The sequence below is a fragment of the Pseudorca crassidens genome, chromosome 5 (assembly GCF_039906515.1).
Source record: "Pseudorca crassidens isolate mPseCra1 chromosome 5, mPseCra1.hap1, whole genome shotgun sequence".
In the NCBI taxonomy this organism is placed as follows: Eukaryota; Metazoa; Chordata; class Mammalia; order Artiodactyla; family Delphinidae; genus Pseudorca; species Pseudorca crassidens.
This window is the reverse complement of record NC_090300.1, coordinates 37,102,561-37,118,374: the sequence shown is the minus strand read 5'-3', so window position 1 is coordinate 37,118,374 and position 15,814 is coordinate 37,102,561. Positions and strand designations below refer to the sequence as shown.

The 15,814-nt window shown below is 46.8% G+C and overlaps 2 protein-coding genes across 2 annotated transcripts in view; one reads left to right on the top strand and one right to left on the bottom strand.

Annotated features, from left to right (window-relative positions):
* The window catches only part of SRPRB (SRP receptor subunit beta), a 38,789-nt gene extending 30,960 nt beyond the window's left edge, over nucleotides 1-7,829 (top strand). Inside the window, exon 7 of the mRNA XM_067737774.1 lies at nucleotides 5,844-7,829. Within this exon, the coding sequence (XP_067593875.1) occupies nucleotides 5,844-6,057 (214 nt within the window). The 3' untranslated portion in view covers nucleotides 6,058-7,829. The remainder of the gene's footprint in view (nucleotides 1-5,843) is intronic.
* A 3,144-nt stretch (nucleotides 7,830-10,973) lies between these two features.
* The window catches only part of RAB6B (RAB6B, member RAS oncogene family), a 58,700-nt gene continuing 53,859 nt past the window's right edge, over nucleotides 10,974-15,814 (bottom strand). The window contains exon 8 of the mRNA XM_067737770.1: nucleotides 10,974-15,489. Within this exon, the coding sequence (XP_067593871.1) occupies nucleotides 15,425-15,489 (65 nt within the window). The 3' untranslated portion in view covers nucleotides 10,974-15,424. The remainder of the gene's footprint in view (nucleotides 15,490-15,814) is intronic.

Sequence of the window (15,814 nt, the reverse complement as noted above, 5' to 3'; positions counted from 1 at the left end):
TTTTCTTCTCTGATTGCTGTGGCTAAAACTTCCAAAACTATGTTGAATAAGAGTGGTGAGAGTGGGCAACCTTCACTTGTTCCTGATCTTAGTGGAAATGCTTTCAGTTTTTCACCATTGAGGACGATGTTGGCTGTGGGTTTGTCATATATGGCCTTTATTATGTTGAGGAAAGTTCCCTCTATGCCTACTTTCTGCAGGGTTTTTATCATAAATGGGTGTTGAATTTTGTCGAAAGCTTTCTCTGCATCTATTGAGATAACCATATGGTTTTTATCTTTCAGTTTATTAATATGGTGTATCACATTGATTGATTGCGTATATTGAAGAATCCTTGCATTCCTGGGATAAACCCCACTTGATCATGGTGTATGATCCTTTTAATGTGTTGTTCGATTCTGTTTGCTAGTATTTTGTTGAGGATTTTTGCATCTATGTTCATCAGTGATACTGGCCTGTAGCTTTCTCTCTTTGTGACATCCTTGTCTGATTTTGGTATCAGGGTGACGGTGGCCTCGTAGAATGAGTTTGGGCGTGTTCCTCCCTCTGCTATATTTTGGAAGAGTTTGAGAAGGATAGGTGTTAGCTCTTCTCTAAATGTTTGATAGAATTCGCTTGTGAAGCCATCTGGTCCTGGGCTTATGTTTGTTGGAAGATTTTTTTTTTTTTTTTTTTTTTGAGGTATGCCGGCATCTCACTGTTGTGGCCTCTCCCGTTGTGGAGCACAGGCTCCGAACGCGCAGGCTCAGCAGCCATGGCTCACGGGCCCAGCCTCTCCACGGCATGTGGGATCTTCCCGGACCAGGGCTCGAACCCGCATCCCCTGTATCGGCAGGCGGACTCTCAACCACTGCGCCACTAGGGAAGCTTGTTGGAAGATTTTAAATCACAGTTTCAATTTCAGTGCTTGTGATTGGTCTGTTCATATTTTCTATTTCTTCCTGATTCAGTCTTGGCAGTTTGTGCATTTCTAAGAATTTGTCCATTTCTTCCAGGTTGTCCATTTTATTGGCATAGAGTTGCTTTTAGTAATCTCTCATGATCTTTTGTATTTCTGCAGTGTCAGTTGTTACTTCTCCTTTTCTAATTCTATTGATTTGAGTCTTCTCCCTTTTTTTCTTGATGAGTCTGTCTAGTGGTTTATCAATTTTGTTTATTTTCTCAAAGAACCAGCTTTTAGTTTTATTGATCTTTGCTATCGTTTCCTTCGTTTGTTTTTCATTTATTTCTGATCTGATCTTTATGATTTCTTTCCTTCTGCTAACTTTAGGGTTTTCTTGTTCTTCTTTCTCTAATTGCTTTAGGTGCAAGGTTAGGTTGTTTATTCGAGATGTTTTCTGTTTCTTAAAGTAGGCCTGTATAGCTATAAACTTCCCTCTTAGAACTGCTTTTGCTGCATCCCATAGGTTTTGGGTTGTCCTGTCTCCATTGTCATTTGTTTCTAGGTATGTTTTGATTTCCTCTTTGATTTCTTCAGTGATCACTTCGTTATTAAGTAGTGTATTGTTTAGCCTCCATGTGTTTGTATTTTTTACAGATCTTTTCCTGTAATTGATATCTAGTCTCATAGTGTTGTGGTTGGAGAAGATACTTGATACAATTTCAGTTTTATTAAATTTACCAAGGCTTGATTTGTGACCCAAGATATGATCTATCCTGAAGAATGTTCCAAGAGCCCTTGAGAAAAACGTGTGTTCTGTTGTTTTTGGACGGAATGTCCTATAAATATCAATTAAGTCCATCTTGTTTAATGTATCATTTAAAGCTTATGTTTCCTTATTTATTTTCATTTTGGATGATCTGTCAATTGGTGAAAGTGGGGTGTTAAAGTCCCCTACTATGAATGTGTTACTGTCGATTTCCCCTTTTATGGCTGTTAGTATTTGCCTTATGTATTGAGGTGCTCTTATGTTGGGTGCATAGATACTTAAAATTGTTATATCTTCTTCTTGGATCGATCCCTTGATCATTATGTAGTGTCCTTCTTTGTCTCTTCTGATAGTCTTTATTTTAAAGTCTATTTTGTCTGATATGAGAATTGCTACTCCAGCTTTCTTTTGATTTCCATTTGCATGGAATATCTTTTTCCATCCCCTTACTTTCAGTCTGTATGTGTCTCTAGGTCTGAAGTGGGTCTCTTGTAGACAGCATATATATGGGTCTTGTTTTTGTATCCATTCAGCCAGTCTGTGTCTTTTGGTGGGAGCATTTAATCCATTTACATTTAAGGTAATTATTGATATGTATGTTCCTATTCCCATTTTCTTAATTGTTTTGGGTTTGTTATTGTAGGTCTTTTCCTTCTCTTTTGTTTCTTGCCTAGAGAAGTTCCTTTAGCATTTGTTGTAAAGCTGGTTTGGTGGTGCTGAACTCTCTCAGCTTTTGCTTGTCTGTAAAGATTTTAATTTCTCCATCAAATCTGAATGAGATCCTTGCTGGGTAGACTAATCTTGGTTGTAGTTTCTGTCCTTCATCACTTTAAATATGTCCTGCCAGTCCCTTCTGGCTTTCAGCAGAGTTTCTGCTGAAAGATCAGTTGTTAACCTTATCGGGATTCCCTTGTGTGTTATTTGTTGTTTTTCCCTTGCTGCTTTTAATATGTTTTCTTTGTATTTAATTTTTGACAGTTTGATTAATATGTGTCTTGGCGTGTTTCTCCTTGGATTTATCCTGTATGGGACTCTCTGTGCTTCCTGGACTTAATTAACTATTTCCTTTCCCATATTAGGGAAGTTTTCAACTGTAATCCTTTCAAATATTTTCTCAGTCCCTTTCTTTTTCTCTTTTTCTTCTGGAACCCCTATAATTCAAATGTTGGTGCGTTTAATGTTGTCCCTGATGTCTCTGAGACTGTCCTCAGTTCTTTTCATTCTTTTCTCTTTATTCTTCTCTGCAGTAGTTATTTCCACTATTTTATCTTCCAGGTCACTTATCTGTTCTTCTGCCTCAGTTATTCTGCTATTGATTCCATCTAGAGGATTTTTCATTTCATTTATTGTGTTGTTCATCATTGCTTGTTTCATCTTTAGTTCTTCTAGGTCCTTGTTAAATGTTTCTTGCATTTTCTCTATTCTATTTCCAAGATTTTGGATCATCTTTACTATCATTATTCTGAATTCTTTTTCAGATACTGCCTATTTTCTCTTCATTTGTTATGTCTGGTGGGTTTTTATCTTGCTCCTTCATGTGCTTTGTGTTTTTCTGTCTTCTCATTTTGCTTATCTTACTGTTTTTTGGGTCTCCTTTTTGTAGGCTGTAGGTTCGTAGTTCCCGTTGTTTTTGGTGTCTGTCCCCAGTGGCTAAAGTTGGTTCAGTGGGTTGTGTAGACTTCCTGGTGGAGGAGAGTAGTGCCTGTGTTCTGCTGAATGAGGCTGGATCTTTTTTTTCTGGTGGGCAGGTCCACGTCTGGTGGTGTGTTTTGGGGTGTCTGTGGACTTATTATGATTTTAGGCAGCCTCTCTGCTAATGGGTGGTGTTGTGTTCCTGTCTTGCTAGTTGTTTGGCATAGGATGTCCAGCACTGTAGCTTGCTGGTCGTTGAGTGAAGCTGGGTGCTGTTGTTGAGATGGAGATCTCTGGGAGATTTTCGCCATTTGATATTACGTGGAGCTGGGAGGTCTCTTGTGGACCAGTGTCCTGAAGTTGGCTCTCCCACCTCAGAGGCACAGCATTGACTCCTGGCTGCAGCACCAAGAGCCTTTCATCCACATGGTTCAGAATAAAAGGGAGAAAAAGAAGAAAGAGAGAGAGAGAGAGAGAGAGAGAAGGAGGGAGGGAGGGAAGAGGATAAAATCAAATAAAATAAAGGAAGATAAAATAAAATAAAATAGTTAAAATGAAAAATAATTATTAAGAAAAACAATTTTTTTAAGGATAAAAAAAGCGGACAGATAGAACCCTAGTACACATGGTGAAAGCAAAGCTATTCAGACAAAATCTGACGCAGAAGCATACACATACACACTCACAAGAAGAGGAAAAGGGGAAAAAAATCATAAATCTTGCTCTCAAAGTCCACCTCCTCAATTTGGGATGATTTGCTGTCTATTCATGTATTCCACAGATGCAGGGTACATCAAGTTGATTGTGGAGCTTTAATCGACTGCTTCTGAGGCTGCTGGGAGAGATTTCCCTTTCTCTTCTTTGTTCGCACAGCTCCCGGGGCCCAGCTTTGGATTTGGCCCCGCCTTTGTGTGTAGGTCGCTGGAGGGCGTCTGTCCTTCGCTCAGACAGGACTGGGTTAAAGGAGCAGCTGCTTCTGGGGCTCTGGCGCACTCAGGCCGGGGGGGAGGGAGGAGCACGGAGTGCGGGGCGGGCCTGCAGGGGCTGAGGCCGGCGTGACGTTGCACCAGCCTGAGGCGCGCCGTGCGTTCTCCCGGGGAAGTTGTCCCTGGATCCCGGGACCCTGGCAGTGGCGGGCTGCACAGGCTCCCCGGAAGGGGGGTGTGAATAGTGACCTGTGCTCGCACACAGGCTTCTTGGTGGTGGCAGCAGCAGCCTTAGCATCTCATGCCCGTCTCTGGGGTGCGCGCTGTTAGTCGCTGCTCGCGCCGGTCTCTGTAGCTCCTTTAAGCAGCGCCTTGTTTTTTCTTGCCACCTGCCTGCTTGAGTTGGGATGTCAGTCTCCTCCTGCCCTTGGACTGGGCTTTACACCGTCAGTTATACTGGTTCTCAGGCCTTTGGACAGGGACTGGAATTATAACCACTCGCTTTCCTGGGTTTCCAGTTTGCAGATGGCAGACGATGTGATTCTTAGTTTCCTTTATCACTCATATTTTTCTGGGCAGTTAAAGCATTTTTCAGTATGAGGAATATATAATCATGGTTCTCTCATTGTCCAGAACTGGGCACGTGGCCACGTCCAGCAGCAGTAGATACTGACTTCTTCTTCTCTGGGCTCCAGCCTGCTGTCCCCACGACTGTCGCGGCTTCGCCCCCCGGGGCGCCTCCAGAGCCGGCAGCCTCAGTGAGGCTGCCCTCCCCTCGGGCTCCGGGGCAGTTCCATGACAGCGGAGGGAAGAGACCCCGAGCTGGGAGTTCCAGCTCTGTGGAAACGCGGGCTCCGTTCTCTAATTATTTGTTTTTAAAATACGTTTTACATCTATGTGTGTCTTTCTAAGCAAGGTATTTAGTTTTCCTGTGGATTCTTCACTAGTTTTCATGAAATCTTACAGCACCAAGAAACGCTTTATTTTGTAAGAAAGCAGATTGTCAGCCTGTATTCCTCTGCTTCTGGACAGCAGAAAGGGGGAGAGAAGTAGACAAATGAGCCTTGCTTTTGCAATTCTTATTAGGGCCAGCAGGTGGCAGTTAAGTGACTCAAATTGGGAAAGTGTTAGTGGTTAAAGAGATTGGAGAATAGTAATTGTACCCAAACTGGATATGAGAGTCTGTAGTTTGTGAATTTCTAAGCTCTGTATCCAGATAGACTCAAGGTAAATATAAATACCCTATCTACCCACACTTCACTTTCAGAAACTTTTCAGAAAGGTTTTATAATACTTATAGCAGGTAATTTAAAACTGTATCTTAAAATGGCATCATGCAGGAAATCCTAGTAGAAGGGGGCACTGAACTGGAAGAAGGTTGGTGTGACCTTGGTTCATTAGTGCCCTCCTGTCATCTGGCCATGTTAGGTTGGATCCGTATCCTGTCTGTCCAAGAGAGTGACCTGTAAATGCAAATATTCAGCAATCCTAATAGCATAATTGACAGTTTTATGATGAAGTATTTAAATGAGTGCTGAAATATTTAGGAATTAATATGACTTCCTAAAGGCCTTTAATTGTTATATAAAAATTAAGCTCTTTTTGCTTCCTGACTCATTTTCCTTTTGTCTCACAGCAATACCTTACGAGTCACCCGTTCTGCTGCCCCCAGCATACTGGACAGTTCTAGCACTGCCACTGCTCAGCTGGGAAAGAAAGGCAAAGAATTTGAATTCTCACAGTTGCCCCTCAAAGTGGAGTTCCTGGAGTGCAGTGCCAAGGGCGGAAGAGGGGACGCTGGCTCTGCTGACATCCAGGACTTGGAGAAGTGGCTGGCTAAAATCGCCTGAGGGCCAGATGCAAACACAAGACGGGAGTGTGTATGTGTGTGACTGACAGTTTTGGAAAAGGATGTGGTGGTCTGGAGTTGATAAAGAAGGGGTACAAATATAGTTAGGAACTTTTCCTTGTTCTGGAAACAAATTATTGTTGAAACCAGTGTGGAAGTTTTTAAGTTCAGTTCTCCCTTATTGCTTTCAAGCTAGTTAGTTTTATTTGATTCGTGTCTTCCCTTTTCAAAGTGTATGTAAGGTCCCTTTAGCATATGCTTGATGTAAGGTCAAGGTCTAACAAGCCGACCTCACGTAGAGAGGATATTATCATGAGAATATAATATCATCTAAAATGTTTTCTTGTCCTCTGCTTCTGTGCTTTGGTCTCTTTTTCCTGGAAACAAACCTGTCTGTGTATGGAACTGGGTGATTTCCAATTGCCTTTGACATTCATGGGCAGTACATCATCTAGTCCTCTGTGAATTTTCAGATTTGTAGGTGCAATTACAATATGGTCTCCGACATGTGAAGGAAGGTTGAAAACAGCAGGGCTGTGTTGACAGTGGTCTGTTCTTCATCAGCTCAGTGACTTGTCCACACTCCAGCCTCATAGCACTTAGGTTTCAAAAACATGTTGTGAACCCTAGGAGTCGTCCCCAGGTGATAGAACTATAAGTGCTAAATCCCCAAATGCTACTAAAATGTACACTAGAAATGTACGTTCTAGTGGTTTCCCTTAACTGGGGAATATGTGGAGATTTAGAAGCTGTTCTGTTTTTCTGGATGCGTGAATGCTCCTGGGCTATCTTCATGTGCTGTTTGATGAGCTCCTATCTTGTACTGTCAGCTTGAATGCTGTGGAACAAATACAAAATGAAAAAAGTTCTCTGTAGATTTTTAAAGTGCATGTTCACTGATGGTTTAAGAAAAATGGCATTTTCAAAGTGATGTTCTTCGCTGTCTTCTTAAATGTATGGCTTTTTTAATGGCTTTTATAAATGATTAATACATTTCATGGTAAACAAAACAGCCTGTCTAGCTTAAAGCATTTAAATAGAGTGGTAGAGTAGGTACAAATGGGAGCACGTTTTAGGATTCAGGCCCAACTCCAAGTTTCCAGGGCCTAATGATTGCAGCGTACATAAGAAGAAACTCTTCAATCCCTAGCTCACACACTCAGGGACAAGCCAACTAAAGCCTCAAAGGAGACAAGGGTGGCTGTGGATAAGTGAGACACTAATCGCAGAGCAGTGTGGGAAGTGCAGTTAACAGGAGAGGCGCAGGGTGCTCCAGGAGTGTGCAGTGGGGCGCCTAACCCAGTCTTGAGGGATGGGGAGAGGCAAAGGAGAAAAGCATGGAGCTGATGACGTCCCAGTGAGTGTGGCCCCCACGTACATACACTACGGCCCAGGCCTCTGCCTGCTGTCTCCCCTTCCTGTGTGTCACTCTGGCTCCGAGTGAGGGGACCCCAGGGCCCCTCCTCCCCCGCCTGCACACCCTGCATCACACACCTTGCTGCTGGAGTATGAAATAAACCCAAGCTCGCGCGGAGAAGACGTTAAGAGTATGACCGTGGCAGGGTTCTTACTGGGAAGCCTCACTGCTGCTAATGTTATTACTGTCTTTTGGACTCTTTCTTGCCCTTTCCTTATTAGCCAAGTAGTAATTTAAGGAAGTGGGTAAGATCAGTGAACCGGAAGCCCAAAAGGAATCTGATGAATGTGACATGTTCACATAATCATAGGTAATGCTCACCTGAATAAACATCAATGGCTTGATGCTTCCGTTAAGAGGCGTGTGTGTTCTCTCAGCTTTTTTGATGTTTTTTTCTGGTAATAAACTGTTTTACTTTATTGGAGGAAGCAATACACAGAACAAGTGACTTGAAGAAGGGGAGCAAGGTTGAATTTTATTCAAGACCTAAAGATGATCTTTTGCAAAAGGAAAGTTATGTCTCAAACAGTGATTCTCAGATGTTAGTGTGCATCAGAATTAACTGATGCCTGTTAAAGAGCTCACCTGAGGACCCTGCTTCTGAACATTCAATTCAGCAGTAGATCGGGTGTGGTCTCAGGAATCTGCATGCTTAACGTGACCTCTACCAAGCACTTGGGGCTCCTGGGCGCACCCTCACAGGTGATGTGGCCTCCTGTAGTATCATGCGTGCCTTTAGTGTGTTTCGTTTCTAAGTTCTTTGGGCCACAAGCCCTGTGTAGTTTTGCTCACAGGGTGAAGGAAGCAGGCAGCCCGCATAGTCCCATCCTGCTTCCTAACCCTGTGCCACAGTCATCCCACTCTTGTGGGTCTGGGCCAGGGTGAGGTCATGGTGACTAGTCCTTGGGAGCTTGGAAGGGTTTTCAATGGGAGGTCAAATTATTTTCTTGTGGCACTGAACCCGTTCAGCCAAAGTAGGCCCATTTCTTCATGGGATGGCGAGTATGGCCAGAGTGGAAAGAGGGATGTCAGGTCACAGGGACCAGCAGACTAGGCATGACTGTATGTCACAGGTGAGACAGCTGTGGCTTGAAACACCTCCTTGGGAACACGGCAGTGTCTGAGCCACTGCATGTTGGGGCCGCTGAGACCTGCTCCCGGGGCAGCTGCCACCTGATGTGAATGGCCCTGTGCCCTGCGAGTGGGGAGGGGCAGGCGTGGTGTGGTGCCGGTGTGGAGACAACTGTGACGAGCAAGCCCTGGGCACTCACTGTCCTGGTACATACCACCCGCTTCCGGAATGGGGTCTCCGTGGGTACTGAGCACACCCGCAGACTGAGGCCACCTGTTTCTTCCAGCTCTTTCAACACTTTCCGAGCATTTTGGGGCCTTGGTAGCCCCTCTGCTGCCAGGTGCCTGATGGTTTGCTGGGATCTTAGCTCCTGACCAACAACAGCTGCTATTGCTGGGGAGACCCTGAGGTCTGCTCCTTATATTTCCCCACGCCCTGTGTCTCAGCACCCTTGGGATTCCAGTGGTCCTGCTGTGTGTGAGGCACTTGGCTGTGTTCTATTGGTTTGAGATCATTTCAGCCAGAATGTTATGCTTTTTTTTTTTCTTTCTTAAGGTTTGATTTAGAATGGAATTGTCAAAGCTTCAACTGGTTATGCCCATTCTCACCTAAAGGTGCATTAGCAGCAGTTTAGATGCTAACCTATTTCAGCCCTTCAGTTACTTAAAGGAAGGTGGTTGGTTACCTCACCTGACTTCTGCACAGGCCAGTAGTCCCACTTCCTTGTTCAACTACGAAGCCCTAAACTGTTGACTACTCACAAGAGCCGTGTATGGTGTTTACTCATTCAGAAGACGCCAGGCACCGTACCCAGCTCCGGGAATACTAAGTATGGCACAATTCCTGCTTTTATGGGCATATGGTCACTTTCTGAGGTGAAGAAATGTGCCCTTTCCATGCGGCCCCTGCTCTCCCCTCATTAGCATGGGCTCCATCTTAGCTGTACTGAGCCGCACCCCCCTCCCCCCACTGCATGGGCCCCAAGGTCAACTGCCTCAGGGCTGCCCTCACCTTCGCCCTTTCTCGTGCTGCTGCGCCACCCTTGCAGCCCCAACCTGACCCGTGTCTCAGTGTCTCCTGCGATCCCAGCATCCACCCTGTGGTCCTGTCGTGGGTGAGGCACTTGGTGTTCTTTTGACTTAGAGCTTTTTGTTTCAACTAAAATATGCTTTTTTTAAAAATTTGCAGTTAGCACAGGATTATCAAAGCTCCTGTCTGCACCCTTGGTCACTGGACAGCAAAACACAGCTACAGTGATAGGGAAAGCCACCTTGAGCGACATCCCTTGATGGCAAGCAGGGCACTCCAGGCAGGACATTCACCACAACCCTAATCTTCACATTCACGTCTGGGGAAGCCCAACAGTGCTTCCTTCACCCGTGGGGGAAGGGGTTGCTGGGCGTCCATGTAAGCACCATGCTCAGGGAGGTGACCCACTCCCCTTCCTGTCTGCAGTCACGTGGCCCTGAACACCACGGTCTTGGGGAATGACTGCTTGTCCGGAACAGCTTTACTCTGGCTTTGATCTGGTCCGTACAAGCACGTGCACTTTGGCTCTCAGGCCCGGTGCCTCCTCTACCTTACAGTTTACACCTGGCAGCCAGGAAAGTTAGGCTCAGTGGGCAGGGACACCTAGTTCCTGTTCCTCCTAATCAGAGATGGCTTCCTTGAGGTGACAGATTGGAGGGTGTTCCAGAAACTTTAGTACCTTTAAAGGGGAAAGATAATTTTAGTGAAGTTGAACTTGAGGAAGAATAAGACCTGGTGAACTTGGCTTTCCCTATAGCCCCGGATTCCCAGCATTATCAGACCAGGGCAATTCTGGGCCTAATCTTGGCCTTCGTGTCCTCTTTGGATTGGTCCTACCACTCTCCTGGCCTTCAGGGCATTTTTTAGTCTGGAGGTGACTGAGACCCGAAGGGCCGTCTCAGGGAGGTTCTCTGATTGGTGTGGAGTGCCGCTGGAGGGGTACGAGGCAGCTTAGTGTCATCTGAAAGGTGATTATGGTTCATCTTGAATTCTTGCCTTTAAATACTTTCTAGAAATCACCGGAAGGGAGATCCAGCCCCTGTACCCACCCTTCCTAACCCTCATCCATGGCGAGTGGAAAGCAGGGATGACAGGAGGTATCACACAGCCCTGAGTCTCAGTTCTGCCTGGAGTTTCCATCAGCCTTTAGGCAGAATGCAGATTATGGAAGTGTGTGGATTTAATCTTATTAGTGGGTCCTGCCTTTTCCCCCTTCTGAATTGGAAAGCCCAGGTGAACAGAAGGGAGAAGCAAAGGCTTTGGATGGTGAACACACCACCGGGACATGAGAGGAGGGTCTTCGTGGAGAATGCACTTGAAGAAACCTGTGTTGTCCACACCATGCCCTGCCCCCCCACCCATATATGACTGCACCACTTAGAAGCATTAGACAAGAGCCTTTGTGTTGAGAATTAGGACAGTTTATTGTTTGATCAACATGCTGAGTCTTCCACATTTTACACAGTTTTATGTAAAGTCAATGTGGCCATTTAAATCTGCTGAGCCAGTGAGAGATGGAAATGCCACCCTCTGTGCTCCTCACGGCCAATCACTTTTATGGGGACGGGCGAGGGGGAAGGTGACACACACGTGATACAGGCTGGCCGTCGATGTATGGAGGCTTCGCACTGGAAGGAAGGTCTGAACCCCACTGCAAGGATAAACCACGCCCTGCCTGGAGTGTCAGCCACACAGGGAGGCGGGGGGTCTGGTGTCCAGGGAGTTTACACACTGAGAGCTCAAGGTTTCGGAACACTGAAACAGTCCATTTCAAACAAAAAGTCCAAAGGGTGCCCTGGTCTGACAATCAGAGTGGACTTGGGGACTGGCCCTTCTTTGCAATGGAGGAGCCTGAAATGTACATGGGTTCTTTCCTGCCTCACTCGGCTATGCTGGACAGACTTACATCCGAACCAGAGTAGAGGTGGCCTGAGGAGCACGCGTGCCCAGCAGCCCTGTGTGCCAGCGCACCGTCACATTTGTTACACACAGGTCAGCAATGGATGAAGAGTGGAAACACCTTGGTTCTGACTGCTTCTGGCTTACTGGGTGACCGTAAGCAAGTCACCCTTTTCGGTCTTGGTTTTCCTGCCTTGGCATAGGAAGGGTTCTGAGCTCTCCACCTCGATCAGCTGTAGCCAGGGGACAATGCCTCACATTCTTGGGGGAGAGGTAGTTAGGAAACTAGTGCGCACGGGTTAATGCACAGACACTTCAGCTCAGCTGCCCTTTGTGTGGCTCAGACATACCTCACAGCCCTCGGCTACCTGTTCTCACATCCTGACATCCTCACCCGCCTTCCACCATGTGAAGGAATGAGGCTGCTCTGCCTGCAGGACACCGAAGCCAGCGGTGCCATTACTGTCACACCTGGTACTTGTGGGCAGGGGCTCCCAGCACTGACTGGCCACCAGGAAGACAGAGACATTGCACTCAAGATGTGTTCTGCACCCTTAGCTACCACCATACAACCCTTGTTTCTGTTGCCTGAGACACTGGAACTGATCTGGCCATTGCTCCTCAAACCTAGGACATTCCAGACCGATTGAGGATGCTGTCAGGAAGAGAGTCGTGACGATGATGGCAGGGAGGCCTCTGACTGAGTCAGCACTTGCTCGCCTTGGACCACACAGCTGCAGTTCTAGCACTCAAGATGCTGGTACCACACTTTCACTCCGGCACATGTGTGCATTCATAAATATGCTTCCTGCTTTTCCCACCGTGTGCTCAATTTTTCAGATGCCCACAAAACAGGAGCTTTACCGACAGCTTTTCTTTGAGATGCCTCAAAGTAAAAAAGAGGGCTACAGAAGATGACCCTGCTCTACTCCCAGGTCAGGGCTGCTCTGTGGGGAGAGAGACTGAACCACGGGCTAAGCTGAGACCCTTTCCTAAAAGGATTCCTCCCCTTTGCCTGGATTTGGCAATGGTGGGATACTCTCACTGCGTATGCTGAGGGATTTCATGATATTTTCTTCAAGGGAACCTGATCATTTCATTATTGAACCTTAACCCTGAGACAAGATCCTAGCTACAAGCAAGAGGGCAGTGATGGCACCTGCCCACAACGGGAGCCAAGGAGCCAACACCCTTCTGTGCTGGAGGTCTGGCTGCCCTGACAGACCCAGGAATGAGGGGTGGAGATGAGGCCCAAGGAGGGTGCCCATGGAGCGGTGTGGCACCACCAAGATGGGAGGATGAGGGGAGGCAGCCGCCCTCACCTGCAGAGGCCCACGGGGCTGGGAGAGCCCGGGCTCAGGAGAGAGGATGTTGTGTACGCACTGGAAAAGCAGGGCTCACCTACGCCACATCAAGCCACACTGTATCTACTGCGTCTCTTACTATTCTTCTAGGCTGTGATGGAAAAAAAAGTGGTGCCTTGGGTATGTGTGCACATGAGAAGAGGACTTTCTACCTTTTTTGACAAGAATGTTTTAAGAAAAAGTACTCTTAGTACCAAGAACATAAAAATCCACCATCCATTCATTCACTGAGACCCAAAGAGATCCCTGCAAATGGGACTGTCCCAGGGGCCACAAGCAATGGCCCTCACTGCCAGCCAAGCCGGGTGCTGTCACCTGGACTCCTACGAATTCTCACCAGGTAAGTAAGCACTCTTCCAACAAGCACCACTTGGGGGTGTGCCATGGTGGGGCTACGGGCCCACGTGGGCATGCACACCTGTGCATCCAAGTACAGACAGAAAGAGTGCACATATTCCCAGGGGCTAGTTTTGCCTGTAGTTAACAAATCTATGCAGTATTTTATTGATGGCAAGACAATCACAAGTTTTGGGACAATATTAAGTATTTCTTATTTCAACACGCTGCAGTACTTTTGAATTTCCAAAACTGTTACCACAATGCAAGTTCCAACTTGAGAGGAGGAAGAACAAGAATATACATTGAGCACATGAATCTCTGTGAGAATGTGTGTGTGGAAGGTGTATACACAAATCTATCTCTATATATAATTATGTACACACATATAAAAACTCAACACTTGACACTGGAATTACGTTCGTACATTGGTCTATGCCTTCTGGAAGAGGAGCTCAGTGGGAATCCTGCTTCCTCTTTTCTTCACCCGAAGATACACTCCTCTCTAAAGATCAGCTCTGACACACAGTCTCTCCTTAGCTGAGTGTGTGACAGACCCACTGGACAACTTATCAATGAGTCCTGCCAGGTCCTGCTGCACTTACAGGCTGCCAGTTTGGATTAGTTTCTGAGAAGTTCCAAATTCATTGCAATAACTTGTCAGAGCCCTGCTTTATGGAGGAATTTACCCCCTACCACACCCCAGATGGTCATTTAGCTCAATTATGACAAGCCCAATAGCAGCTTGGAGGAAGAGTCAATGCCGGCTTGGAGGGCAGGGCTTACCGATTTTGGCCAGAGTGGCTGCCCACTGCCTGGCTTTGGGCCAGCTCAGGGGTGGTGAGTCTGGGTCTATTTGGAATGCTGGCCAAGCAGGCTACATCACTTAGTGAAAGAGAGAGTTCTCTTCAGAGATTTTATAGATAGGTCCTCAGGTCTAAGTCCTCTCAGAAATGAGTCAAACATGGCAAGGACGTCTCTCTGGGAAGCCTTCTGGGGACCCCACTTCAGCCCTACCCTCAGGCAAGCAGAGTGCTGCTACAATAGCTGCAAAGGTCTGTGCACAAAGGTTTCAACTGCACTGTGCCAGAGTGGCAGAAACACGTCAAGAAGTCAGCTTTTGCAGAACAGCATCAACAGCATTAGCAACCAAGGATTGGCAAACATGCATCTTCCAGGCGGCAGTTCTGCAGACCCTGCCTTCCCCAATCACAGACGGGCCAATACTGTGTGATACAGGCTCCAGCTTTCCTGGCACCCAAGGAGGAGGGCTTCAGGGGGCACACACTGAGATTCCGTTTGCCCTTCCCTTCCCTGCAACCCAGATGTGTGTGCTGATCGCTGGACAGGTTGGCTAAAACATTTTCAGAATTACACATGGTGCCCCCAGTCTATAAACCAGCCCACAGTTGCCAACAGCACCCCGTCCTTCCTTCCTTCCCATGACCTCTTGTTCTGCCAATCACTAGGCGGACCACAGAGAGTGGAAGGTTGCCTGTGGCGAGTGCCCTCTCAAGGCTTTTCAGGGAGGGGAAAGAGGCAGAAATAATTCCAGTGGGCCTGCGGCTGGGCCCCCTGCAGTTCACAAGGCCTTAATTTCAGCTCGGGGCCGTGACTAATGCCCCACTCTGGCCATGGAAGAAGGACAGAGTCACAGCTGCCTCTTCAGAGGCTGTTTCATTCAATCAGTGTTTGATTTAACCAGGTAGGGCCTGTTTGGTGGATGCTGGTTGGTCTGGGCCAGACAGCCCGGGGATTGGAACCTAATTAAATCGCCCAGTTAATTGTTTAAATGTATTGGTCTGGGGGTGGGAGGAGAGCAGAGGTGATGAACCGTTCAAAGAGGACAGGAAGGAGGAGGTGTGTGGAAAAGGTTCTCTGTAAGTTTACAAATATACAAAAACAAAAAAGCACATCTTTCAAATAAAAATGACTACATTTTTATCTGGCAAAAAGTTGTATACACATGGTTTAAATTTTTTTTTTAATTTTAACAGTTTTTGGCAATCTTAATAAAGTACAATATATTACAACCAAACCAAAAAATAGTTGTTTAAGTAACAGCTGTTAAGAGTGACGTGATCCCTGATGCCCAGCCTCCCTCCCCATCCCACCCGACTCCTAGAGACAGAGAGAAAAGAAAAATCCTCCCATCTGGATAAGCTCATCTCCCACCCCCCTTAGGAAGCTAACCAATAGGAAGCAACACAACAAGCGAGTAGTGTTAAAGGAAGCCTGCGGTCAGGCTGCATTAGCAGGAGCAGCCACCCTCGCTGGCCGGAGGCTCCTGGGGTTTGTCCAGCTTGATGTCGATCACTGCAGGGGGCGGGGCTAAGGAAGATGACGCTCTCGGAGCTCCCACCCCCGCTCCTGCTCTGGTGCCCCCTAAGTTGCCCCGCGCAGCCCCTCTGTCCCTCAGCAAACACCCAGGAACTTGCTCTTTTCTTTGCCTGGGTGGGAAGGATGCAGGGTCACCAGCTCCCACCCTTCCACCTCTTCCCCGACCCTCCCACATGCCCTCACCAGTATCCACCAGAAGTAAAACTTGTCCTGGGCTGTGGGACCATCATCTAAACACAGGCCCGACAGACCCTTTCTTAGAAGGCTTCCCGGTGACCAGCCTCGGCCTCGGCCTTGTTAC